Genomic DNA, 25,135 nt, shown 5'->3' on the forward strand with positions numbered 1-25,135 from the left:
CAAGTGGTTAATCGCCACACACGCACTGGGTGGGCTTGTATTATTTCATTTCGAGAATATTTCGTCCGAAAATCGAATATAATTTGCGGCAAGCGCAACGAGCATCTCGGAGGTTTCGACGCTTCGCCGCTGGCTTGGCAGAAATGTCTGTGCTTTGCGGACTTTGAGATTTTGGGAAGTTGCAGGAAGAGCAAGAGGAAGGTGCAGATGCGAATAATACTTCGGACTGCCCCCATCGAGTCTCTCTGTGCAAGCGCTGATTATATCACCGACACTGTCAATCCACCACAACATCAACCACCGCCACAATGTCCATGTCCTGTCAACGCGCCGCCAGGCGATTTGCCCGCTCCGCCCGAGTCTCTGTCCTTCGCCCTGCCACATGTCAATACCAGGTGTCGCGGAGATGGCAGTCCACCGAGGCTCCCGCAGCAGCTTCCACCAGCCCAAAGATTGCCACCATTGTCGATCAGATCAGTCAATTGACTCTTCTTGAGACCGCCGACCTTGTCTCATCACTCAAGGTGAGATGCGCTTTGGCTCGCTAGTTGCTCGACAAAGTCATTGTAACTAACCGCTTTCACTCCCAAAGACCCGCCTCAACATCCCAGATCTCCCCGTCGGAGGCTTCGCTGCCCCGGCAGCCGGTCAAGCAGCAGCAGCGCCTGTCGAAGAGGAGGAGGCCGCACCCGCCGCAGCAGAAAAGACACTGTTCAATCTCAAGCTCATGTCATTCGACGCAGGCGCCAAGCCCAAGATTATCAAGGAGGTCAAGAGCATGCTCGGCCTTTCCCTCGTCGACAGCAAGAAGTTTGTCGAGAGCGCACCCAAGCTCATGAAGGAGGGTGTGCCGAAGGAGGAGTGCGAGAAGATCATCGAGACTCTCAAGGGCCTCGGTGGTGTTGTCGTCATGGAGTAAGATACTTCTTGCAAAGAGGAGACACGAGCACTGGAAGGACAAGACGGGACGATGGGCCATATCAAAGCATCATCATTGGCGTTGCAAATGTATTTGTATTGGGATACGATGTACAAAAAAGATTGAGGTACCCACCCTACCAAAAGAAGGACGACTACCAAGACAACGTGATTGACTACTGCTGTCTGGCCTTGTCATCACCACCGTCATAATGTGAATGCTACATCTTTGGCTCCTCCTCGGCAAAGGTGGTGGAAAAGAAAGCGTGAGAGAAGACTGAGAGCGTGTCTTTTCATACTTTCTTCTTTTGCTATGTGACCAATACATCGCAACCAGCACATGAAGAACGACGCGGTAAATTCACAACATGAGATTAGATACTGCATCCGATTCTGACAACATTCCATCTATTTGTTCATCTCATGTGCATTAATACCTTATATGAAAGATATCCTGACCCGCCAAGAGTCGAATTCGCCTGCCCCCAATCCATCACCTCCGCGCTTGATCTCCGCTACCCGCGCTGTTGCAATGATATGATCTAATTAACACTCTACGAAGACAATCACCATGCGCCACTCGCAACTGCACATCAATCCATGAATGCCTCATGTCCAATCTCACCAGAGGCCACGCCGGACAGGAAGATTCCGCCCAAGCATCTTCGAGTCGCGACCCTTATCATGACATCGACTTCGACAGCGATGGCTCCCACTCTTCGGATCTCGATATAGGCGATGACCTGCTGGCGGCGGATCCATTGCATGATGGCGACTTAGGCCAAAAGTGTGTTCAACATCTTTCATTAATAATGCGCAATAATTATTCAACATAGACTAACGCAATATAAGCAGGAGCTCATTTGGCCGGAGCCTCAAGGCCCCCCTTGCGACAGTGTCTCGTTATCTGACTCCTTCGCCGTCACATTCTCGCTCACAATCTCACTCTCGGTCCCGCTCACGCTCTTCGGGCACTTCTCCTGCAAACAACGGAAGAAACGCTACCATACAGCAGCGTCGGCCGAATGCCTCGTCTCAGGCGCAACATCTACATATACCTCAGACCACATCGATTGCCGATTTTGACGATCCCAAGGGCAGCGCAACATCTCACGACTGGTACCCGGAGAATCACTCTCGCTTGACCGTGCCTTACGATGACCTTACAGCCATCGACTGGATTCAAGAGTACGCAAAGGAGCGTTCGCGCCTTCGACATCTGCATGCATCTACCAGTAACCCGTCCGCGACAACACAGGCACGCTTTGTCGCTTCCCTCCGCCAACTGGCCGACGATTCACATGCTTGGATCATTCTCGTCGCGACAGGCATAGCTGTGGGAGCCATTGCCGCTTTTATAGATGTCTCTGTGGACTGGCTTGCGGATCTCAAGACTGGTGTCTGTAGAAACCACGGAGATGGGGGTGCTTTCTATCTTAATAAAGTCTTCTGCTGCTGGGGTTATGATGATGCCGAGCTGTGTCCTGACTGGAGTAGCTGGAGCACTCTCATGGGTGTGCGCAGCGCCGGCGGAAGCTGGATGATAGACTCTATCTTCTATTTCGTGTTTTCCGTGAGTTATTGCGCATTCGGCACTATCGAAGCTACCATCGACTGACATTGCACCCGACACTAGGTCCTCTTTGCAAGTGCGGCTGCCGTTTTGGTCGCCAGATTCAGCCCATATGCCAAGCAGAGCGGTATCCCAGAGATCAAGACCGTGCTGGGTGGTTTTGTTATCAGAAGATTCTTGGGTGTCTGGACACTCGTGACCAAGTCATTGGGTTTGGTATGTTTTTGACGACTTTTCATCCTCGTCATCTCCTCGCTGATGCAAGATATAGTGTTTGGCTGTCGCTTCAGGTCTCGTCCTTGGAAAAGAGGGACCTCTGGTGCATGTTGCCTGCTGTTGTGCGAATCTCTTCATGAAGCCATTCACGGCCATCAACACCAACGAAGGTAAGTCATGCAGTGCGATAGTATTTGCCTGTCCGGGCTAATGGCATCTAGCTCGCAAAAGAGAAGTCCTATCTGCTGCCGCGGCATCTGGCATTTCTGTGGCTTTTGGCGCGCCTGTTGGAGGTGTCCTGTTCAGTCTCGAGGTAGAGCTGGTCAGCTATACCTACTTCCTCCATTTTCGCTAATTGTCTCTCCAGCAACTTTCTTACTACTTTCCCGACAAGACCATGTGGCAGTCCTTTGTTTGCGCCATGACTGCTGCCTTTACTCTAAAAGCATTTAATCCTTTCCGCACTGGCAAGACCGTGCAATACCAAGTCACCTTCCACACCGGGTGGCATGGATTCGAGATTTTACCTTATATCATTATCGGAATACTGGGTGGTCTGTACGGTGGCCTCTTCATCAAACTCAACATGAGACTGGCCAAATTACGACAATCACCTCGATATCCACTATTCAATAAACCAGTCCTCGAAGTCGCCATCGTTGCGGCCGCGACTGCTTTAGTCACCTTCCCCATAACCTTTCTCCGAGCTCAACATACAGAGCTGGACTACTATCTGTTCGCTGAATGCGTAGACATCACTAGTGATCCGCTCGGCCTTTGCAAATCCGGAATCGCCAATACAGGTGTCATATTTTTGCTGCTTGTTTCCGCCTTGATCGCCTTTGTTTTCGCGTCTATGACCTTTGGCCTTCAAATTCCAGCGGGAATCTTGCTCCCGTCAATGACAGTCGGTGCTCTCTATGGTAGAGTAGTGGGCCTCGTTGTCGAGGTCTGGCAGCGCGAACACGACTCATGGTTCATGTTTTCCTCTTGCGAACCAGATACTCCATGCGTAACACCAGGTACATACGCTATCATCGGTGCAGCATCGGCTCTGGCCGGCACCACGCGCATGACTGTTTCTATAGTGGTCATAATGTTTGAACTCACAGGCGCGCTCACGTACGTTTTACCGATCATGATCGCTGTTATGATCGCCAAATGGGTCGGCGATGCGATATCCAAGCGCGGCATCTACGAATCTTGGATTCAGTTTCACGAATATCCCTTTCTGGATCACAAAGACGGCGATGGTGATGGCGGTGTTCCTGATGTCCCCGTATCTCAAATCATGACTCGCTTCGAAGATCTGATCGCTTTCACTACCAACGCATCTGCTGCTGACGAAGGTCACTATACCATCAGTGGTCTGAAAGAATTGTTGAGAGAGAACAAATACCGAGGTTTCCCCATCGTCAGCTCGTTTGCAGAGCCGACTCTCCTAGGATTCATATCCCGAATCGAGCTGTCTCACGCTCTGGAATCTGCCACTTCGATCTCCGGTTACGAAGAATCTACACCTTGCTTCTTTGGTCCACGTCCGCAGAGTTTCATGGACCCAGATAGTGCAGAGCTTCCCAGGAAATCACTGGATCTAAGACCATACATGGACAGGACTCCCATCACTCTAAACGCACAGTCTGGTTTTCAACTAGTGATAAACATGTTCGAACGCCTCGGACTACGTCACCTGCTGTTCGTCGAGAGAGGCCAGTGTAAAGGGCTATTGACGAAAAGAGACGTCTGGTTCATCCTGCATGAAGACGAAATCGACCGCAATGCCACGTCTGCTGCTGCAGGATCTTATGCCGCTGCTGGCAGAGGCCAAGGACGTGAGACGGGGGTCTTGAGAGAAAATGGCAATGGTGAGAACAGAGGCTTACTCGAAAGAGAAGCGGAGAGTGGGATAGGGCTGGGAATTGTCGACGGCAGCGATGACGAGGAAGCAGACGACAGGTTCGAGATTGGGGATGATGGAGGAGGAGGGGCTATGGAGACCGGAGTCTTGTATGGACGAAATGGGCTTTCTCGAAGTGGTGGTGTAGACGACGACGACCACGAAGGAAGACGGATCTCAGGCATATAGAACGCCTCGAATAATCTTACGAGTTATCCTCTTTTCTCTCAGAATGACATCTGCAGTCTTCAGATTCGCCATTTTCGTTTCATGACCATCGGTCCCATCATCGACGAAAACCTCGGTTCGACGCGGATGCCTGACCACTGCAATGAGAGCCTTCTGAACTTCCCTAAATCGTGCTCGATTACACTCCGTTTCGTTCACGCGCTTTGGTGGATGCAGGGTAACCCTGTTCATGAAACATGTAGACCACCTAGTCCCGACTCTGCAGAATAAGGCAGCCACTGTCCGTACGAGCGTTGATATAGCTCAACCATTCCGATATCTCTTCGAAGAATCAGCATAGTGCTGCTGCTCACGTGGAGAATCGAAAGTATAGATATAGACTGTGGGACTGAATACCATGCCATCCGTGGTAGGGTATTTGCCCGTAACGTATCTCTCCCAATACCTACTCTTCTCTACCACGAGAACATGCCACAAATACCCCAAGTAACGATGACACCCTAGACACACGTTTCACTCCATTACCACGATCACGCACACGGGGCTAAGACCAATGAGATAGCATCCAAAAAAAGCACAGCTGCCACACGGTCAACGAACAGTAAGCTATGGACCATATGTACAATGACGTAGCGACGTGCTACACACGACCCCGCCACGCGCGCGCATCCCGCCTATTTGTTTACCTCAAGCCAATGTGCTACGTCGAAGCGACAGGCTAGAGGCGACGAAAGACAGGGGGTTTTGATTGCGCTGTAGATCAGTGATGCGTAGGTAAGGGAGGTTAGGTAGGTGGCGGGATATAAGCCATGTGCAAGCCATGTGTGGGTACTTTGTAACTAGGCAAGGTAAGGAAGGGACGGAGGGTGGGTATGAATAGTTTGTTGGTTTTCCTTCTGTCTCGTAGTCTGCTCAAGCATCTGGTTTACTTGAACTATTCTCTAGGTATGTGATACTCCTTCCGCATCTCTATCCAGCGAACTGACACCGCCGAAGTCATCTCCCACCTCATAAGCGACACAAGCGCTTCGTCAACAAAGCAAAAACACAAAAAATGGCCATCGGCAACGACAAGAAGTCCGGCGTCCAAGGCGGCGTGACAGCCGTCACATCCACAGTCGGCAATGGCGTCGGCGGCCTGCTGGGCACAGTCGGCGGAGTCGTTGGTGCAGCTGGCCGAGGCAGTAAGTTGCTCTTCTCCCTGCATCCCCTCTGTTCCCGACTTCTGTATCCTCAGTGTTCATGAGTAGGTACTGATAAGCAAAATAACAGTCGGCAACACCGTCACAGGCGTGACTGGCGAATACGGAAAGCCGGTCGGGAACGCGCTGACGAGTCTGACGGACGGGATTGAGAACGGCACGAACAGTGTTGCTAAAGGCGTCGAGGATGCTGGCAAGGGCAAGAAGACCCGGTAGATTCCGGATATGTCTTTCTTCTTTTCTCTCTTCCGGTAGCGAGCTGCGAAGGTGTGGCCTTGAGGACTGTTGAGAATGACTTTCATCATACTCCATGATAGCTATGATTGTCTGTTTGTTTTGAAACGTGGATCTCTCTTTCCACGTTTTCTATTTCTGCTGTACCTGGAATCCTTGCGTAAAGAAGAGGCTCCACGCAGTGGCGCCGTCCGCGCAGGACGAACACTATATGTCTACTGTATAAGACCTCTGCGGCGGACTAGGACTAGGTACAGTAAGTCGCGTGCTCGGACCATGCCCGAAGATGACGCCGAGAGGGGCGGCGATTTGACCGGAGTTTACACCAGAAACCAGACCCTCAGCATCTTCCATCAGTGAATTCAGTCACCAATCAACCACTCCCACCTCGCCACATGCCATGAACACACGACCTCTGGGACAGTCGCGTTCGTGCAAGGATTAGCCAAAGCCCCTCGACATGGCTCTGGATGCACAGCGCAATTGGGACACGCAGATGGCCGAGAGCCTCAGCGCCCTCAAAAATCGCAACAGCGGCGGCGGGATGCCGCTTCGTTCAATCACTGTCTTAGAGCTGCCGAAGAGAAAGCCGAGCAGCGCGTCGGAGAACGGAGACGATGAGTCCAGTCATGAGGGGGAGCCGCTCTATTTGCCCGACGAGATCTTGCTGCACATCCTGGACTACGTCAGACTCGACACTGTCCAAATCTATCAGCCGACGCTGTCTTCGTGCTGCCTCCTCTCGCGCCAGTGGTATGAGGTCGCCGTGCCCCTCCTCTACGAACGCCCCCGAATAGAAGGCAAAGGCTTCGATCCATTCGTTCGCGCCATATGTCCTTCGATAAACCTCCACGTGCGGCAGAGTCCCCTTGCTCAGCTGGTCAAGGTGCTGGACATGGGCCACCTCGTACATCACGGCAGTAATAGTAAGACAGCAAGACTACTAGGCAGGACAAAGAACTCGTTAGAGGAATTCGTGGCGCCACAGGCTACCTTTGCGATCAATTGCTACCCCGCATTGTCGAAATGTGTCAAACTACGCGTCCTCGATCTTTCGCTGGTCAGCGAGTCGACGCCATTGCAAAAGCTATTCAATACTATCAAACTGCTGCCTGCGCTGGAAACACTCCGTCTGCCGCGCTCTGCAGGATTCGGGAACAACGAGGTAGATCCGGATTCGATAGTCTGGCCGCCCAACCTTCAGCGTCTGTACTTGTCCGGCGGCATCGATGCCCATTTCCTCTGCGGTATCGTCAATTTCCCACCTACCTTGAGCGACCTCACCATCGAGCATTGCTCTCAAGCCAAAGGGCATGCGATTCGCCAACTGCTTGCCACCATGTCTGTTGCCGGAGTACCACTACGCTCTCTGAAGATTGCGAGTATGCCTCGCTTCGGCATCAATGCGCTGGACGTCGCCCTGGCTTTCTTTCCTGGCCTCGAGCATCTCAGCGTCAGTGTCGACTACATCACGCCTGCGATTCTCAATCCCGAGTTCCAGCTGTATCAATCCATCATCGCCAAGCCAGACTTCACCACTCATGCTCTGCGTTCACTGGAAATCACCAATTCTGGCAGTCCGGGAGACCTGGATAAATTCTCGCCTATCGATATTGTTATTGCCTTGGAAGAGGGCAGCTTCCCGAACCTACGGATAGTCCGAGTCGCCAAGAGCCTTGAATGGGGCTTGGCTGATACGAGACAAGAGATGGATGCGCTTGACGAGCAATTACTAGAACTCGAGCTCAAAGACTACCAAGAGCGGCGTGGGATCTACTTGGAAGTGCCCACCGATGAGTGGAAGCAAATCGATTGGAGAAAGAATGCAGGTGTTTGGCTGCTGGAAGCTTGATCTTGCTGTGCATACGAGCAGGTCTTTACAAAGTCCTGACTCGACATAACGAACTAACGAAACCCCCCACCCTGTAAATAAAACGAGGAAAACGATGCGAATATTTTGCTCCTCTATCCTATAAATTATCGTACTTGCATCCCAAAAGCCGATCGCGCAATCTAGAGCATGTCTTAGCAACGAATTTTGCGCCCAAAAGCGCAGCTGAAGGCACGGATCCCCCGTTTCTCGCCGTAACTCTAGCCGATATCACGCGCTTGTATCTCATACGAGCCTCACCCCAAGGCTAACCACGAAGAGGTACATTTAGCCCGCGTGGGAAACCACTTCTTGACTCGTCTTTGTTGCAATTGGGATTTCGCATGTTCTCTGACTAGGCACCATCGGACCGCGTTATAAAACAGCTGTTGATTCAGGAATAGGCACCTACTCCAGTCCATGGCGCACAGCCAGCGACTCGAGGCATCCGTATAATCTTCCTTCTTTGATATATTGACGTACGATCGACTATTCGGCGACTTGGGCCTCTCTATGCTTCTGAGTCATTTTCCTCTTCAGTCATGCTTCTTACCATTGTTCTTACTCTGTGCTGCATTCTCATTGTGAATCAGCTCAGTAAGATGTTGACCACCCAGCTTGCCCACTCGGCTACCGTGCCGTCAGATTCCTTCAAGGTAGATACATTTATTTCCTGTCGCCCCAATTGCTCTCTGCTCTCCCAGTGAATGCGGGGTGTAGTCTGAATGAGCATATACTGAACATGGCAAAGTCAACCAGAGTGAAAAATGGCATGAGCATGCCTTCCATACCGTACAAGCCAGGTCAAAGTCTTACCTTTTTCGACCTGCCTGCAGAAATCAGGCTCGAGATATACAGTCAGGCCGTGCCTAAAGCGCACCCGTATATCATTGGACGAGACTACGGGCATGAGACAGCGCAGATTAGATTTCCAGCGATACTGCAAACGAGCCGACAATTACGAGCCGAGGCAGCGCCTGTGTTCTACGGAGCCAACACCTTCATCGTAGACATCCACGAGCTACGGGACCTCAAGGCCTTTCTCAAATGGCTGCGCGTGCTAGACGACGACATAACGCGATGCATCCAGGACCTGCGGATGACAGTGGCTGGCGCCCTGCTCGTCGATGTCGTCTGGAAGGCCGGACGGCGAAGGTGTGTACCGTCTTCGATTCCGTGGATCTCTTTGTTCTCGCGCTGCCGCTGCATTACCGATATGCCTCTGATCTCGTGCAGACATGACCGTGTCGTGGCGACCAGGCCCCGACTGGACAACAGTCTCAAGTGGGACCGAAAGAATATCTTGCATTACGTCCAGGACTTCGAGGTCGCCAAGCCGCGCATCGAGTCGTTGCTGAGTGGCGTCAAGTTGGGCTCTGGTGGCGCTGACAGCTTGAAGGTCGAACATCTCGTGAACATGGTCCAGGTCATCTTCAGAGTCGAGCGTCTTGACGAGGTTGGTCGTAGGATTTTCAATTCGCTGAAGGTCAAGCATCAACGTTGAATGGCTCATGCACAAACTGGACGAGAAGCAAAAATGAACTCAGTGTTGTTCTTTGCACACGACTGTCCGCCTGGAAAAGCACGAAATCCGGCCTTTCACCAAATAACCCTGGCTCTCAACCTGGCGCTTAATAAAGGCTTCGCGTCGGAACCGTGCTACCTTGGTATTTTACCATTTCACGGGCTGCCTAAGCGCGTCACGCAGCCATCATGATGTCCTATTAACGACCGCCAAAAACCATCATACCTGCATGAAGCAGAAATTACCAAGTGACGCTCATCAACGATTTCTTCTATCCACGATCAGAAGATAGAGCTGTATTTCCCACGACATCCTTTACGCTTCCATAATCTCGACGTCTGTCAGTGACATGCAGATGGCGCCGAAAGTCCGGCTCTGACAGTACGAGTGGTTGGATCACGCGATCGCCCTCTCCAAGTCCAATGATGTCCATTTATTAGCGAGTGAACAGGTCCTCTATTACATAACGACCTAAAAGGTCCTCGGCCCCATAACGAACAAAAGCCCACCATCCATGATGATTTGACAACTCCTCTATTCCATGATGTTTGCACAGAAATAATCATCCACTATGATGACTTAAGAGGCCGTCGATTCGGTAACGACCAAGAAGGTCATCCACTCCACAGCAACTTAGAACTTCTACCATTCTATGACGCCTGCCTGAGAAGGAGTACCAGCTCGAGGCGTGCAAAAGCCACCAAAACAACGATAAAGCGAAAGAACAGGGCCCCTGCCACTCTCAAACCCCCCCAGCCAACCTCCAAATCGAACTCGAAAGACTAGAACTCGTCCGTTCTAGCCCTTTGTTTCTTTCCTTACTCTGCTAGCACATGGATCAAGAAATGGAGAAGGACGAGAATAACTTTCCTCTATTCTCCTCTGGACGCCCTGCTGTCGAACGAAGAGGCGGAAGGAGAGGCGAAAGAAGAGCGAGCAATCAAGTCAGCAAGTCAGCAAGCAAATACACGCGTGACGTTGCTCTTTGCTGTACTGGGTGACTTTCGATCAAGAGTCGTGAATCGCGAGATCGAATACGAGGCAAGAATAACGACAACAAGGAAATCCAAGAGGAAATCAGAGTAAAGGAAAAAGGGAAAAGGAAAAAGGACAAGGACAAGTGATAGGAAAGATCAAAGGGAAAAGAAAGGAAAGGAAAGAAACCCGGAAAGATGAACAAGACCAAGGTCTCCAGAGGATCAGATAATAGCACTACACCTCCCCCTCTACTTAACGACCTACTATATGCAAGGGAATGCAATACATGAAACCCACTGTGTCCTCTTGACCAAATGACAAGTCTTCGCTCTATGCTCTTACTGGTAGCTAGGAACAATGCACATTCTCCCGACCTCAGCCTCACTCATGTACAGTAACATCTACGCGGAAGAATTGACAGAGCAGGGGAAACGGCAGCGGGCTGGTACACCAAACATTCCAAGACGGCGGACAAACAGTGCTTGTGAATTGAAAGAAAAAAAAATACACCATCTCTCTCTTGCGGATTTACCCTTTCCTTCCTTAATATACCTAGCTCTACACAAAAGTCCGATTTCCCATCCATCAGCACTCCGCTTTCCCTTCCTCTAACCCCGAATTAGGCCTGCTCACATCCCGGATTACAGGGAAAGTGAGTAGGAGGAAAATATGAGAATTTCAGAACAAAAAAATTGGAGGTTCAATGAATGACCAACCCTTTGTGACAAGGACGTCCCAAAAAATAAAAGGAAACATAATTAACGACAAGTAGTCCCGATGTAGCTCTTATCCAAAGGGCCGTGGCGACATTCCTTTTTCCGCCTCGCTTCTTTTCCTTCCTACTAAAGCTCCAGCCTGCGCGACCTTTTCCTCCGCCCTTTTGCCAAAACCATTCTTTCCATTACTGCCTCGAAAACCTGTTCCGTAACATAAAGAGAGAATGACAAAGGAAAACAAATATGATAAAAGAAAGGATGTAGTTCTGGTAACAGAGGACGAGGCTAGCTCGCTCTTTTGGTAACAGTTGGAGAGACTGCTCACGTCGACTGAGCCTGGTCTGGATTCCTGACTGTTCATGCTTCGTATCATTGACCTCACGCGACCGAGTGGTGAGTCGTGGAGCCGCAAAGGCCTGCTGCGGCGTCAAACTAAGGCCATGCTGATATGCGTCACCCTATAATGGTGACCTGACCCTGGGCGACGCAATGGGTGAGGCTATCGGCTGCTAAGCTGTACTTCAGAATCCGCGTACAACAGGATGCTGAGTTCATACATGATCCTGTAGACGCGGCTCCGAATCACCCAGGCTAATGCATCGTACCATCCCGATAGTGGCCATTGATGCAGCAGACATGACCGAGGGGCGTTGAAGTGGACCCAGCAGCAAAGTCTACAGGTCGCTATCAGTAAGGCTGTCGTGGCTAATGCTCAGATGGCCGAGTCTGGTGGAATATGCTGGTAGGAAACTAAGCATAGACGCAGTGAGCTCTGGTAGAGCTCGACGTATGTATGTATGTGCAAGAAGCAAATAGATTGATGCACTTCACCTGTGTACGACATCCATCTTGTCCAAGCCAGCCATTGCCAGTGCTCCAAGCACAAGAACGGTAAGCGTCGGGCCCCAGTACCATGCATACGCTCTGAAAGCAGCACTCTGCTCATCTGCGCTGTATTCTGCCCTTTTAGCAACAGCAAGTAGGTTGCCATTGTCACTCTGGCCGTCTCCGGTTGTCAAGGCGCTTGAGGAATGACTGGAGAGTAGCTGACGAAGCGCAGCCACGTGCTCGTCTGTGAGCATATCGCTACCATGCACACCAGCTTTTTGTAGCAGCGCAGTAACGCTGAAGCTTTCCTTAGAGGGCTGGATCGCATGGCCGTTTGTTGTTGATTCATGCTGCTCGCTTTCACTACTCTCATCGTGACGGCAGGACCGGGATCTCGAGCGTCTGCGGTCAGCTTCAGCATTATCTTTCCGCTTTTGTTCGATCATCTCGGCGAGTGTCTGACGAGCTTCATCACGTTCTGACTCCGCGATCTCGGCGCGGCGATGATATGCCTCCATATGTTGCTTCATCTCGTCCATAGTGGCCCGCAGACGATCAAGTTGGGCCTGCAGATCCGGACTTCGGTCGTCGGCTTCGCCAGTTGTTGATGCCGCAACAACAGCGCTAGCAGTTCCAGGTATGGGAATGGGTCCAGAAGCTGATGTTTCTGCTTCCTCAGGTTGAGAAGTGGTCTCCAATCGCTGAGCTCTTTCTTCGGCGCTTTCTCGAGCAGTACGCTCTAGCTTGAGCTCGTTCTCCAGAATCTTTACACGATCCTCGAGACTTGGTATCTGATCCTTGGCAAGCTTCAATTCCTGAGTAAGAATAAGCAGCGCCTGAGAATGATCTGGGCGGGTTAGAGATGCATTTGATGACATGGGTGAGCGCGCTACATCAGCACGCAATAGCAATGGCTGGATAACAGGATCGGCCAGAGCTTTCGCTACGTCGGGTTTCTCCGGAAGAGGTTGTTGCGGGGGAGGTGCAGGTGGTTCGGAGAAATGGGACTTTAAGTCGGACTTTGACTTGACGGGTGAAGGTCTCATGGGCTTTTCTCCTCGAGATTCTTTTTCTAGCTGCTTGTTGTCGCCATTGAGCAGAGACTCGAGACATTGCTTGCTCCTAGCAAGATCTTGCGACTGAATCTTGGCCAGGTTGAGTTCGCGCTGAGAGCAATTAGTAGACATCCCAAGTTTGTCAGCTTCATCAGAGATAATTACATTAAGTCTCTTGACGATGGTTTCCGTGGTGATTGGGGGGTACAATGGCCTGGTCTGCTGGTATTGAGAGAGACCATTAATCTCTCTGCCTTGCATGACAGCAGTAAGGGCATTACCCTTTCCCGGCGGCAAATACATGCCATTCGCATTACGCTTGAAGCTGTTCGGGACAACCAAAGGCTCAGATTCGTTCGGGGGCATATCGGAGCTAGGGGCGTAAATGCCAGCGTGCTCCACGCGAGCAGCAACTTTATGATGCACAACAGTCTTCTGGTCTTCACTGACAATATCAATGCCGAGTTCTAGCACATCTTGCTCCTGCAAAGGGTGGGGCTCTGACTCCTTGTTCTCTGGAGACAGTCGCTGTCCGTTGACAAAAGTGCCGTTGGACGACTTTACATCTCTGATGAACACTCTTCCGCTGCTACGTTCCGCATATATTTCAGCATGCTGCCTAGAGAGCACCTTGGAATCGAAGAATGCATTTGAAGGCGTAGGTGCAGTCTTCTGGTTGGTCTGCCGACCGATACGTAGAACGTCCGGAAAGAAGGGTACGGTGATGGTTTTCCGCTCAAACGTTCCGTTCATGGGCAGCAAATGAAGAATTGCCGTGGGCTCATGCACACCATTGACGTTCCGCAAGGTGCCATTCTGCTGTGCCTGACCGTTGGTCATCTGTTGGGATGGTAGCATCGGGGCTTGCAGCGCAGAGACAGCCGAGGCAGCTGAAGGGCCCGAAGATGCAGAAGACACGACCTGGGGGCGTGCAGTTGACAGACCTGCGGTAGGCTCGGCCTTTGGTGTTGGTTGCACGAAGATCTGCCTTCCCTTCTTGCGATTCGTGAAGCCAGTGACGTCCGGGATTGCGGTTCCGTTGGTCTGGACCGAAGCTGCAGATAAGGCTGAAGAAGCCGAGGAAGCAGAGTTCAGCGAAGAGGTTGAGTTTGCCCGCTGGGCAGTTTTTCGAGGTGGTGGATTCTGCATGTTCAGAGCACGCGTCAATTCCTCATGAGACAGAGAGTTCAAGCTGCCGTTGCTACTCCATCCCGTCCTTGATGGTGCCTGAAATGTAAGAGGAGGAGCGACTGCCGTCATTGGAAGGAGCGACTGATCGTGTCGTCAATCGGGATGATATCCCGATCCAGGACGCTCAAGGACAGCACGAGGGTGGATGCCACAGTCGCAGACAAGCCGGCCGGACGATCAGTCATACAAGAGTACAGCGGTTGTGTTGTATGTTCTGTCGGATATTATGCTATTTTCTTCGATGCCTGGAGCTGATCTTTGGCGGACAGGACGAGCAGTGTCGAGTGTTTCCAGAGAGTCTTTGTTAGAAATTACTGGGCGAACTGCGGCGGTCGTGTGCTGTTCAATCCCTTGTTGTCTATTCCTGATTCGTCCACTGGATCCAAGTGCGGCAGGTGCTGATGACAAGAAAGCCTCTATTAGTGCAAGAACTCCCTGTGAAGCGTGGCAGGTGCGGTCGAGGTGGGTTTTTGCGGAATAATTACAATAGTTGTAGGATGACAGCAACAGCGTCACGGTTGCTCTTGCTCTCTCGAGATCAAGCCCCGTTCCAGGGAGACTCGCGACTTGAGGTCCAAACGACGAGGCGCGTGCACAGACGCTTTGACTCGCCGGCCGCGGTTGCTGACAAGCGTCCGCAGGTCTGCAATGTAAGGATATGAGCAGAGGAGAAGTGCCACCTGCAGCGTCGTCTACATGAAAACTGATGTGCAAGTCTGGTACGATTTCAAGTACACAGATGGACTGTGAGCGGAAGTGGGGTTTCTGAGCGCACAACAAACATCATCTGCAGTGTCACGGACCTGGAGACTCTTGGACTCTTGACTGTGCTACAGTGACTTGCCGTGTTTGTATTCAAGCCCACAAGAAAGTGGAGAGCAAACATCAAGGTTCGATTCAGCCGAATTCACGTGATTCAGTGCGAACCGCGTGAGATCGCCCGCAGGCATTGGCCGTCTACGGGCATAAGGTGACGAAAGCCGAGCTCCGCAAATACTGTAGGTAATATCTCTGTATGACCAGGCCCTAGAGTAGGCTGGCTCGGTAGGTGGGCTACTTTACTGTAGCTGTGCGGGCGGTCACGTCCAGCCTGTCTTCGACAAGTGGAGTGAGCTATTCTACTTGTATATTGATTTCTCTAAGCCATTTCCGTTTCACGCCACCATCCGGCAAATAAGAGCATCTCTCTCATTGTCAACTCCAACTCATATTTTCTTTATAGAGCTTACCCTCGTCAAAATGCCTATTCCAGCTGGCGCGGTTCCTCAAGGCGCACATGGGCCTTCGACCTTTGATAAACGTACTTGCTTTGTCTAGTGCTATCTTTTTGCAACGCGCCAAATACTAATGATGAGCAGTTAAGATGGGTGCCATGATGGGAGGCAGTACGTCATGATCCCCGAACATACATATCTTATCCTAGACTCACTCTCCATCCAAGGTGTCGGTCTCATCATCGGATTTATCTTTGGCGCAACCAACATCATCAGGTTCGGCGCTGGTCCAAATGGTCCGCTCAGGACGCTCGGCCAGTACATGATGGGCTCGGCTGCGACTTTCGGGTAAGACTATGGCTGTGTGAAGCAGAATCCAGCTCCAACTGATTCTTCATCATCAGTTTCTTCATGGGTATCGGCACGACCATCCGAAGCGAGAGCTCACCGATGGCTACCGAGGCTTGGGCCAAGGCATACGCACAGAACCGACCTGTGATCCTGCCTCGCCACTTCCCCAGGAACATTCAGAACCCAGTCAACAGCTCATGAGCGGTTCTTTAGTCCGCGGATTGCATGTAACATTAGCCGCCAACGCAGCGCCTAAGGCTGTGCGAGGGCTGGATGTAGGATAAAGAGGGAATTTGGGCGCAGCAGTGGAGTTGCGTGCTGCAGAGATTTGAGGACTGGAGTGTCGAGACATCAAGAGGAATGAAAAGCAAGAGCAGGAACATAGTGGGAGAGAGGCGCGTCGGTATGCGCAGAAAATAGTCCTCTCGAGACGGTTCGTTGGGCAGGGCAGTGCCACAAAATCACCTCATATATGATCGGTAGGCATAATCACTACCATGGTCGTCTCTTTTTATATCTCTTAGCGAGAGTAAATCCTTGTGAATATCATATTCATTCATTCATCCTTACAATATCTTCACAGAAGTCGCAGTTCACGCGCACAAGTTGGTGCTAACTTTCACACTGTCGAAATCTGACACTTTCCTAAGCAAGAACGTCTTGCACCTTCCCAACACTAGCAAACTTGGATCTTGCAATTCTACACACCATCTACCCTTCAAGATTACTTTCCAGCTACATCGATCGAGTGAATCGAGACCTGTAATCATATACTTCATTATCAACCTAAAGCACTCATCACTCCTATCACATGGGCAGCCCGTCCTATTCTTACTTGTACACTTATCAAACACGCAATGGCACCCTCCCTCATCGATGTCACAGGCGTGACGCTGTCCACAAGCGCCATGGAGGATAGATTGACGGAACTATTGCGCAATATTTCTAATGTGCAAAGAACCCAGATTCGGCAGGATGAGAAGTTGTCGGAATTGTCACAGAATGTCGCTGATATCCATAGAGATCTGGTCCGGCAGGATGAGGAACATCAGCTTCTGATGACCACAATCGGTCGATTGAGCAGCAGTCTTGATCAACAACGGATGGCTCAGAGTCAAGCTACAAACATTCGTCGTGAGAGACCTGGATCGCCGACGATAGAGCTCGACGTTTTGGGACAGCAGCAGCAACAACAACAGCGAATCCATCACTACGATAGTCCTACTTCACAGTGGCCTGCCAATCCTGAGACGGATACGTTCACGATGATAGCTGACATCGACAACGGGATCATGGATAGACATGGTCGATCACTCACAGACCAGAGAGAACGAAGCGACAAAAGCGCTACCCTATTCGCTCAGTCTGATACAGGTGATCAGGAGATTCGGACTTCCAACTGGCAGTCTAGAATTGAAGCCGGTCAGCAAGCTCGTGTAGATGATGATGTTGTTCGATCACCTAGAAGGATCCTGAAGCTTGGCCGCAAACGAGCCATAGACGATATAGATAGCCTAGGACAGACGTCAGAAGACGAAACGTCCATTATAGGCCCGTGTCCAAAACTTATTAGCAAATTGCCATATGGAGTAGTACGCCGTCGACCTACAGTTGATCTAGAACTACCAGATCTCAACAAGGTGACCACAGTCAAGGGTACCAGGGGAGCACATAAACATTTCCAACCAAGACTTCAAACAATTCCGAAAGAAGCAGAGCCAATCCATCCTCAGCGTGACACGTCTCGTCAATCTTCGACCAACGAATCACAAGAAGCTCGCGACTTCTCCGATTTCGTAAATGGGGACATGGTAGAAGACGATCACGAGAACGTGTATGTTTTTATCAACAACTCACCCCGTCGACCATCTACTGTATCTAGTTTAACTGTAGGTCGTAGCGAAGCAGAAGAAGACGCTGTCAACAACAGTGCAGACAGCATCAATGATGTTGACCAGATCCATGAGGACTCTACTCAAGACTATCAGCCGAGTAGCGGTTACAGCACTGCACCTGTTGCGCAGATGACCGAGCAACGCCAACCTCAAGCTTCTGCTCAGGGGTCCGAGAGCAGATCTCGCGGGCACGAAACCAGCCCGTCTGTGGCGAATGCCACGTCTCGCAGGTAAGTGAGCTATATTTATGACTGTCTAGACAAAAGCTACATAATTGCTAACACAAAAAACCAGATCATTGAGAACTAGAGCGGTAGCCAAAGCACCCAGTGGCATGGTGACCACCCCTAACTTCAACAAGCAGAGTGTGATGAGAAAATTGGGTCTGAAGTAGGCCAGCTTCCGACGAGAATGTGATTTCCATTCGAGCTAGTTCACGGGTTGTCTGCCAGTGCAATCCGCTCTCCGAACACGCATTATTTCTTGCTTGATCAAAACTACGTCGGCAGAGATTTTTCTGTTCTGATCTCTTCACTTCTCCTCACGTAACTACACTATCTTGAAGCTATCGATCACATCTACACTGTGGTCAAGAGAAATAGTCGCAATCGCAATGTTTCTCCCCAATAACAAACCTCCACACCCATGTCCTGCAACCACATCTATACACTCTCATGCACTCGAATCCCCCGTGACCCTGACGTGTAATCGGCGTTGGAAATCAGCTGAATTAGCCCTAGAGAAAGCAATAAATAAAACAATACAAAGTAACAAAGTGACGTTTTGCCCCCAGGCTAGTCAATATAAACCAAAGAAGCCAATCGGCAGATGAGTAGACGCTGCGTGGCTACCGTGATTAGCCCGCGAGCCACAGCACACGAAAGACATACGAAGATGGGCGGACGAAGTTACATAGCCATTCTCATCTGTCCATGTATATCTACAGCTTGAGGGCTCCTCGAAGTTATCCTCGATGGAACAGAGTGGCGCCGAACTTCCCACATGTAGTGGAAAACCCAGGGAAAGAACAGAAGCTTCGGACACAGAAAGAGGACAAAGGAGCAATACGTAAATATGTGTATATATATGTCTTATTCTCCGATTTTGGGTTTCGGCTTCTCCAACTCGTATGCCTTATAGTACTGACTACTACTAGACGATTTCTCTCCTTTTACAATGTATTCATGTTTTGGGTTTCAGCCCCCCTCCGTCTTGACCTCCTATTTCCTTTCCAATCCCGTGCAAGGGTTTTCGTATGTCAACACACAAGAGGGGCCGGGGTTTGGTCGTAGATCATTAGATGACCTTCGAGCACAGCTTGCACATCTCCGGCAAAGCTTGCACATCTCCTGCGTCTCCGCCTCGTCCACTAGGCTCTCTGGCTTACACTGCGATGCTTCTAGGAATATTTCCTTCCTGCAACAGTGCGCCCTCTCTCATGGGCTACCACTGCCTGGATACACGGATGGTACTGTGCCTCGTGCATAGGCTGATCTCAATGATATGGATGATCATCATGGCAGCCATCGCCAATTCATTACCCCATAGGCTTGCGCCCCTCGACCGAGGGGCTTCACTTCTTCATCTCACTCTTCGCTTCTCGCGTCTTGACGAGCCCTGACGCACGCGCTGCTCTTTCGCAGAACCTCTATTTGGCGTGTGACATTTGGTCGGGGTCATACCTGGACCGATTGCTTGTCGTCCGTTCGTTTACGCATCTTTGAGATATAACATACTTATCGAGGGCAGCTCAACCCTTGATGCGCTCGTACAACAAGATGTATGCGACCTTGTTGTCTCTGACGCTGCTGGACTTGGTAGCTGCGGGTGTGCTTCTACCACTGTTCTTGCTGTTCCTGTCCGAGCCAGCACCGCCAATCTTGTCGCTCCACTTCTTGGCAGCGCCGCCAGATCCGTTAACTTCGTTCCAGCTTCGGACGCTCTCGGTGTCATCGTCGCCGTTACCGTCGAGTCCTTCGAACAAGTTACGTTTGCTGCCAGGCTCATCTTTTTGATGTTGCTCAAGAGCGCGAGCGAGAAGCTTAGGATCTTCTTCAGATCCTCCCTCAGCTACATCCTCGGCGCGGATTCTGCGGATCACAGTATCGTCTACGCGCACCCATTCCCGTTCGTCCTGGCGCAGAATGTCGACTGTGTAGTGACCGCCTGCAGCACTCTTTCCGTGGTGGTAGACGACTGATGTAAGGCGATACTTGGGCTCGCCCTTGATCCCTAAAGCGCCGCGCTTCTGGGGAGCGAAGACCTCCTTGGGGATCTCGAGTTGCAGAGGATAGCCCACCTTCTTCCAAATCTTCTGCGTACCACCAGTGTTGTCATACTGGAAGCGCTTGAGGTGGAGAATGAGGACGGGAGGCAGAGACTCGATGAAGACTTGCTTGGTAGCCTTCGATTCACGACCTCCGAAATCACCGGTCAACGTCTCTGGCTTCGTTATTGCGCGGAGTGCATCAGTGATGTTATTGATCTGGGGCGCTCCAATGTCAAGCTGCAAAGGTTGGTAAGGCTCAAGCGTGACAGAGTTCTTAAGACCAGGCACACGTAGTTCGCTACGAAGCTGACCGCCAAAGATATGCGTAAGGGGAGACGGAGAACTATGAAGATCTCCAGATTCGCGAGTAACAGATGACCTTTGCTTAGGGCCGACTTCGAGCCAGCCATTATCGGTAGTTGGAGAGTCGGTATTCGGCGATGCTGTGTTGTCCGCGGCAGAGATGTCAGGCTGGGAGCGCATGACTGCAACACATTCGTCATGCATGCCGGCAAGAAGAAACCCGAGGAATTCTTCGGCGTCTTGTTGATGACCACGCTAGAATTTGGTCAGACCCTGCAGCCGAGAACCGAGATGGAAACGAGCGAGGGAACTTACTCTCATGGAGGAGAAACGCGGTAGTCTCTTGATCACGTCATATACATATTCAGGAATGATGGGTTCACCGTAGCGCTCCAGCTCATCCTGCTTGACACGCATACGCAGTTTCTCAGAAGACTCAGCGCTGTCTATTATTTTGAATTCCCGCATGAACAAAATCCTAGATATCATGTCAATACTTTGGTCGGTGGGTGAGGATGTTCTACGTCGTTACGTACATTGCATCAATCAAAGGGGTGTCGCTTTTGAAGGAGTGTGCGGCACGTCTGCTGATTTGGTCCAAGAAGTTATAGAATGGAATACAGAATACAAGGATTTGAAGAATCTTGAAATAGATTGTTAGCAAATCTGTCATTGAGCGCGAGGTGCTTTCTCTTAAGCGTTGACTCACGGAGTTCATGTAGCACATGTTGCCAGTGTTGACCAAGCCTCTGGGCTCTAAAAAGGAGATTCGTTCGTCGTGGTCGACATCGTACTGCTTGAGAGCATCAGCGACAGAACTGGCCCTGGATGGAGCGGTTCCATTGGTGGCGGCAGTGCCATTGATGGCAGAAGAGGCAGCAGCAGCAGCGGCGGCAGCAGCAGCAGCAGCAGCTCCAGCATTCTTGGCGCGAACAAGGTCAGCCCAAGACTTGGGCGCGGCAGGCTTCGGTTGCGATGCCACGACCGGCGTCGCGTCTGAGCCTTGCGTCTGCTCAGCGGAGGAGGCGGCGTTCTGCTCGTCTGGGGCTGCTGAATCGGCGGGTCGCGGTGGAGTAGAAGGAGCATCAGAGGAAGTCGTCTTAGTTCTCGAAGCTGATATATTCGGCACCGCAGGTATGATAGGAAGAGCGGTTCTGGTGTTTCTCCTGGCACGAGCCGACGTCGGCGACTGGGTTTGTGGCGTAGGCATGTCTACCACATCTTCGACTCCGGCTGGTGAAGCAGTAGTAGTTGCTGGAAGATCTGCTTGACCATCCGAGGACGCTGGGCGTGCGTCTTCAGTGGTGATCGCAGCGGTTGCGGCCGAAGCTGACTCATTGTCCGCTGGCGCAATCCCGTTGACCTTCTCTTCTGCAGCCGGTGTCTCGGTAGCGTCTCTCGACGGCAGGGCTAACGAATCATTTTGCTGTACTAGATCCCGTCTCTTTCTTCGCCTCTTCAGTGCTTTTGCAGGAAAGACCTCGTCGGGGTGAGAATACCAGGGGAGCTAGTAGGATAATTCAGTATCGTATGTTCACAAATACCACAGAGCGCAACTGTCAGACTTACGGGAGGATAAAAAGGCATCCGCTGAGCTGAGATGAGCGGAGAAGACTGCGAAGCCATGGCGGACGATGAGCGACGTGAAGTCGGCGCTTGGGGGTTTGAGGATTGGACAGATTCAGGTCTCGAGGGCGAGGGAAATGAGTGGGGCGCCGTGCTCGAAGGGGTCAAAGGTGTGTGTGGTGGCGGCGGCGCGGGCGACTGAGACAGTGGAGGCGGCGGAGGAGGCATGTACGGAAGTGGAGCGTGTCGCGTGACTGGAGTCATTGGAGGTGGAGGATGCGAGCTGACAATCATGGGCGACATGGGAGAGCGCGGCGGATGTGGGTAGTGAGCATGTTGCGGGTGGGCGTGGGCAGCGTGGGAGTGAGGATGAGGGTGAGAGTGAGGATGAGTATGGGTGTGGGATTGGGGTGGTGGAGGCATGGAATAGGCAGGAACGAATGGCTGCTGCTGCCATCTCGGGGCATATCCCATATGCGGTGCCGGATGGGCGTAGTAAGCGGCATGTCCATAATGCGCTGCATATGGATTGTGCATTGGCGCAGGCGAATGGGGCATCTGGGCGTGACCATGGAATTGATTGTGATACTCCTGCTGCCGGCGCGAAGGTTGATGGTTATTCATGGCAGGCGCGTTCATATGTGCTGGCCCTGCCGGCAGATGATGGTTCATCATGCCGGCGGTCTATAGATGCTTTTGGGCCGGCGCAGGTCGAGCTGTGGACGACCTACGTGCTCCGACTCAAAAGAAAATATGAGAGGCACACACTGTGTAACTGGGGAAGTGTCGGTCGGCACGCGGTATAATGACGCCTTGAGAAAGATATCTGGCTCAATATGGCCTTCTTTGCGCCCGCGACTTCCTTTGTCACGTTCCTCGGCTTCCTTCAGGCGTCGAGGAATTCAGGTGCCTCCGAGATGCCTTTTTTTTAACCTCTTGCACAGGTCACTGTCAGAGGGGGTGGACTGATGACAAAGCTCTGTTCTGTGCTGTGTCTGTCCCCTCGACGAAACTCCTCACTGAGAGAAGAGTGAGAGAGATGGTCAGGGCGTTATGGCAAAGCTTCTTTTTCGGACCCGCAATGATGATGATGACCGCTTGCAGACATTAATGGCCGTGTATCGTACCTTATATTTTGCTGACTGCTCAAGCCAGTCGCCATTTGATTGTCGTCTTGTGAATGCAACAAGTAGCTTCGTATTAGCTGTCAAGCTTCTCCCCGAGTGTATACCATCGAGTCCTATTGGTGTAAGAGAATCGTCGTTTGCCGTTTTTGTGTATGACCGAGTCGTTCGGACTAAGCTCAGGTAAGGTAGGTACGTAAGAAGTGCAGCACAATAGGTACAACGAAGCTCTAGATCTTGGCGCTTTTGTCAGATACGCCGCTCCACGTTTCCCATCAGCCGGCGGATCACTTTGTTATACTGATCGTGTCGCTCGCATCTATCCTTCGTTCTACTGATTGCACGTCGTCACCGAGTACCTGCATCGTCTACACAAGCAAAATGGCCAACAAGAAGGATATGCGAAGGGAGGACCTCAGTATGCATTCACTTTCTATGTCGAAATTGGATCGACCAACTGATTCTCATGCAGTTGTCCCTTACATGGAGCCTGCTGGCAAGAGTGATAACTCAGACATCACTGGTTCGACTCGACCACCTCGTTCTGGCCCTACAATATGTTAATTTCGGCTGCTATATAGGCATTTTTGGAAGCACCTTGCCAATGGCTGCTGTAAGCTGGCCTTTGTTCTTCAAGATCATGTGACCTGGACTGACGAAAGCGGACAGATATTCACGAGGAACAAGTTAGTCCAATGACTAAGGTATACAAATAGGAGAAAATGACGATACTAATCGCGCATTGCACGACAGAGTGATTGGATGGTGAGAGTGATGTTTCCCCAAAAGTTCTGCACTTTGCTAATATGAAATCAGGACTGCCGTTGTCTTCAGTATTCAGACATGGCTATCAGAGACCCCCGAGTCAAAGAAGACTGCCTCCACCCCCGGCGCTCTCTCCGTCGCCATGGCTCGTGAGTACCTCCATCTCAGCTCAATATTTGGTTTCATCGACGTTTTTTGGTAACCCCCTGGTAGTCATGTCTGTGGGCGTGGCATATCTTCCTCTTTTCATGCCCCCAGTAGCAAGCAAGGCTGGAGCTGGCACAGGCACTGAGGCACCTGCTGCCATTCCTAGCCCGTAGTATGATTATCCGTTTGCATACTTTCTCCAATTGTATAATACTATATATACCCATTCCAACGGCTACTGTATTGTTGACACAAATTGACTGTGCGCTGCATCTCTCCAATTACCTCTGCTCTGTCATGATGACACAGACTTCGACATGTAGAGGATGAAGGTTGGCCGAGTTACCTCAGGCTCTCCGTACTTTTCTCCTGAATGATGTGTCTTTACTTTTTGCTCGCTTACCAGGTTGAGTGACTGTCTGCACTTTGGCGATTGGTGGTTGAGATCCGGTGACCCACGTATTCATTACGAAGTATATCTACGATGTCGGCATATGAATGTAGAGGTTACTGTATGTCACCATGACGACTCAAAGAGACCCAGCTTGAATCCATTCATCCACAACGTATTGTTTACCAACGATTGATAGAACATGCGACTGCATTGCAGTGGTGCCCATTTTCACGGAAAGACTTCCGAACCCGTGACCAGACGCCAGTGTCTTCCGACATGAGACAGGCGCGGTGAGCTCTGCAGGTACCTACTGAGTTGTACAAGTACTCCGTACAGTACTTGGGATCACAGATCTCCTCAGCGTTTTGTGGGGATGCAAAGGCTTGTCAAGCACGCTCTCTGGCGTGATTCGTGGAATGTTTTGCATAACGACAGTTCTGCGCTTATCTTGAGACACAAGTCTGGGCATCGATCAGTCGTACACGACACGAGGTGTTTAGGGATGGGCATCTAGACTGAGGGAAAACCTGGTATCGTCACGTCCCATGCCTTGTGTCCACGGGTTACATATCACAAACACCAAGACGGCTATTGTGCCAGTTCTCGGGGAGTGAATTTTACGTAAAGGGGATTTACGGACCAATTTCGCACCTGGGCTTCTCGAGTCGCAGATGTTTGCTCAGGCGGATCCTTGTCGGAGAAGCACGACACGGAG

The 25,135-nt window shown here is 51.2% G+C and overlaps 9 protein-coding genes across 11 annotated transcripts; 7 read left to right on the forward strand and 2 right to left on the reverse strand.

The window, feature by feature from the left end:
• Positions 1-308: 308 nt before the first annotated feature.
• On the forward strand, positions 309-919 carry AAFC00_005721 (mitochondrial 54S ribosomal protein bL12m; the record flags this gene model as incomplete). The annotated part of the gene is made up of 2 exons (XM_069345546.1): positions 309-524; positions 593-919. 2 exons carry the CDS (start codon positions 309-311, stop codon positions 917-919), a joined length of 543 nt encoding a protein of 180 aa, XP_069197749.1.
• Positions 920-1,529: 610 nt separating this feature from the next.
• Positions 1,530-4,793, forward strand: AAFC00_005722 (uncharacterized protein; the record flags this gene model as incomplete). The annotated part of the gene is made up of 6 exons (XM_069345547.1): positions 1,530-1,705; positions 1,774-2,491; positions 2,555-2,707; positions 2,763-2,877; positions 2,929-3,020; positions 3,075-4,793. The coding sequence occupies 6 exons, from the start codon at positions 1,530-1,532 to the stop codon at positions 4,791-4,793; spliced, it is 2,973 nt and encodes a 990-aa protein (XP_069197750.1).
• Positions 4,794-5,847: 1,054 nt separating this feature from the next.
• AAFC00_005723 (uncharacterized protein) lies at positions 5,848-6,211 on the forward strand (the record flags this gene model as incomplete). The annotated part of the gene is made up of 2 exons (XM_069345549.1): positions 5,848-5,977; positions 6,066-6,211. The coding sequence occupies 2 exons, from the start codon at positions 5,848-5,850 to the stop codon at positions 6,209-6,211; spliced, it is 276 nt and encodes a 91-aa protein (XP_069197751.1).
• Positions 6,212-6,689: 478 nt separating this feature from the next.
• On the forward strand, positions 6,690-8,081 carry AAFC00_005724 (uncharacterized protein; the record flags this gene model as incomplete). Its single annotated transcript, XM_069345550.1, has 1 exon — positions 6,690-8,081. One exon carries the CDS (start codon positions 6,690-6,692, stop codon positions 8,079-8,081), a length of 1,392 nt encoding a protein of 463 aa, XP_069197752.1.
• Positions 8,082-8,641: 560 nt separating this feature from the next.
• Positions 8,642-9,603, forward strand: AAFC00_005725 (uncharacterized protein; the record flags this gene model as incomplete). The annotated part of the gene is made up of 3 exons (XM_069345551.1): positions 8,642-8,755; positions 8,851-9,254; positions 9,336-9,603. The coding sequence occupies 3 exons, from the start codon at positions 8,642-8,644 to the stop codon at positions 9,601-9,603; spliced, it is 786 nt and encodes a 261-aa protein (XP_069197753.1).
• Positions 9,604-12,145: 2,542 nt separating this feature from the next.
• Positions 12,146-14,461, reverse strand: AAFC00_005726 (uncharacterized protein; the record flags this gene model as incomplete). Of its 3 annotated transcripts, none has more annotated exons than XM_069345552.1 (2): positions 12,146-13,312; positions 13,367-14,461. In XM_069345552.1, the coding sequence occupies 2 exons, from the start codon at positions 14,459-14,461 to the stop codon at positions 12,146-12,148; spliced, it is 2,262 nt and encodes a 753-aa protein (XP_069197755.1). The 3 variants fall into 3 exon arrangements, with proteins under 3 accessions (XP_069197755.1, XP_069197754.1, XP_069197756.1); XM_069348266.1 differs by having other exon boundaries at positions 13,367-14,350; XM_069345553.1 differs by having other exon boundaries at positions 12,146-14,461.
• A 1,170-nt stretch (positions 14,462-15,631) lies between these two features.
• Positions 15,632-16,158, forward strand: AAFC00_005727 (uncharacterized protein; the record flags this gene model as incomplete). The annotated part of the gene is made up of 4 exons (XM_069345554.1): positions 15,632-15,692; positions 15,751-15,777; positions 15,834-15,954; positions 16,011-16,158. The coding sequence occupies 4 exons, from the start codon at positions 15,632-15,634 to the stop codon at positions 16,156-16,158; spliced, it is 357 nt and encodes a 118-aa protein (XP_069197757.1).
• A 656-nt stretch (positions 16,159-16,814) lies between these two features.
• AAFC00_005728 (uncharacterized protein) lies at positions 16,815-18,246 on the forward strand (the record flags this gene model as incomplete). Its single annotated transcript, XM_069345555.1, has 3 exons — positions 16,815-17,791; positions 17,858-18,082; positions 18,147-18,246. 3 exons carry the CDS (start codon positions 16,815-16,817, stop codon positions 18,244-18,246), a joined length of 1,302 nt encoding a protein of 433 aa, XP_069197758.1.
• Positions 18,247-19,602: 1,356 nt separating this feature from the next.
• Positions 19,603-22,665, reverse strand: AAFC00_005729 (uncharacterized protein; the record flags this gene model as incomplete). The annotated part of the gene is made up of 5 exons (XM_069345556.1): positions 19,603-20,679; positions 20,740-20,902; positions 20,961-21,067; positions 21,134-21,931; positions 21,994-22,665. 5 exons carry the CDS (start codon positions 22,663-22,665, stop codon positions 19,603-19,605), a joined length of 2,817 nt encoding a protein of 938 aa, XP_069197759.1.
• Between the last annotated feature and the right edge of the window lie 2,470 nt (positions 22,666-25,135).

The sequence above is a fragment of the Neodothiora populina genome, assembly GCF_041146345.1.
Source record: "Neodothiora populina strain CPC 39397 chromosome Unknown canker_contig_6, whole genome shotgun sequence".
Taxonomy (NCBI): Eukaryota; Fungi; Ascomycota; class Dothideomycetes; order Dothideales; family Dothioraceae; genus Neodothiora; species Neodothiora populina.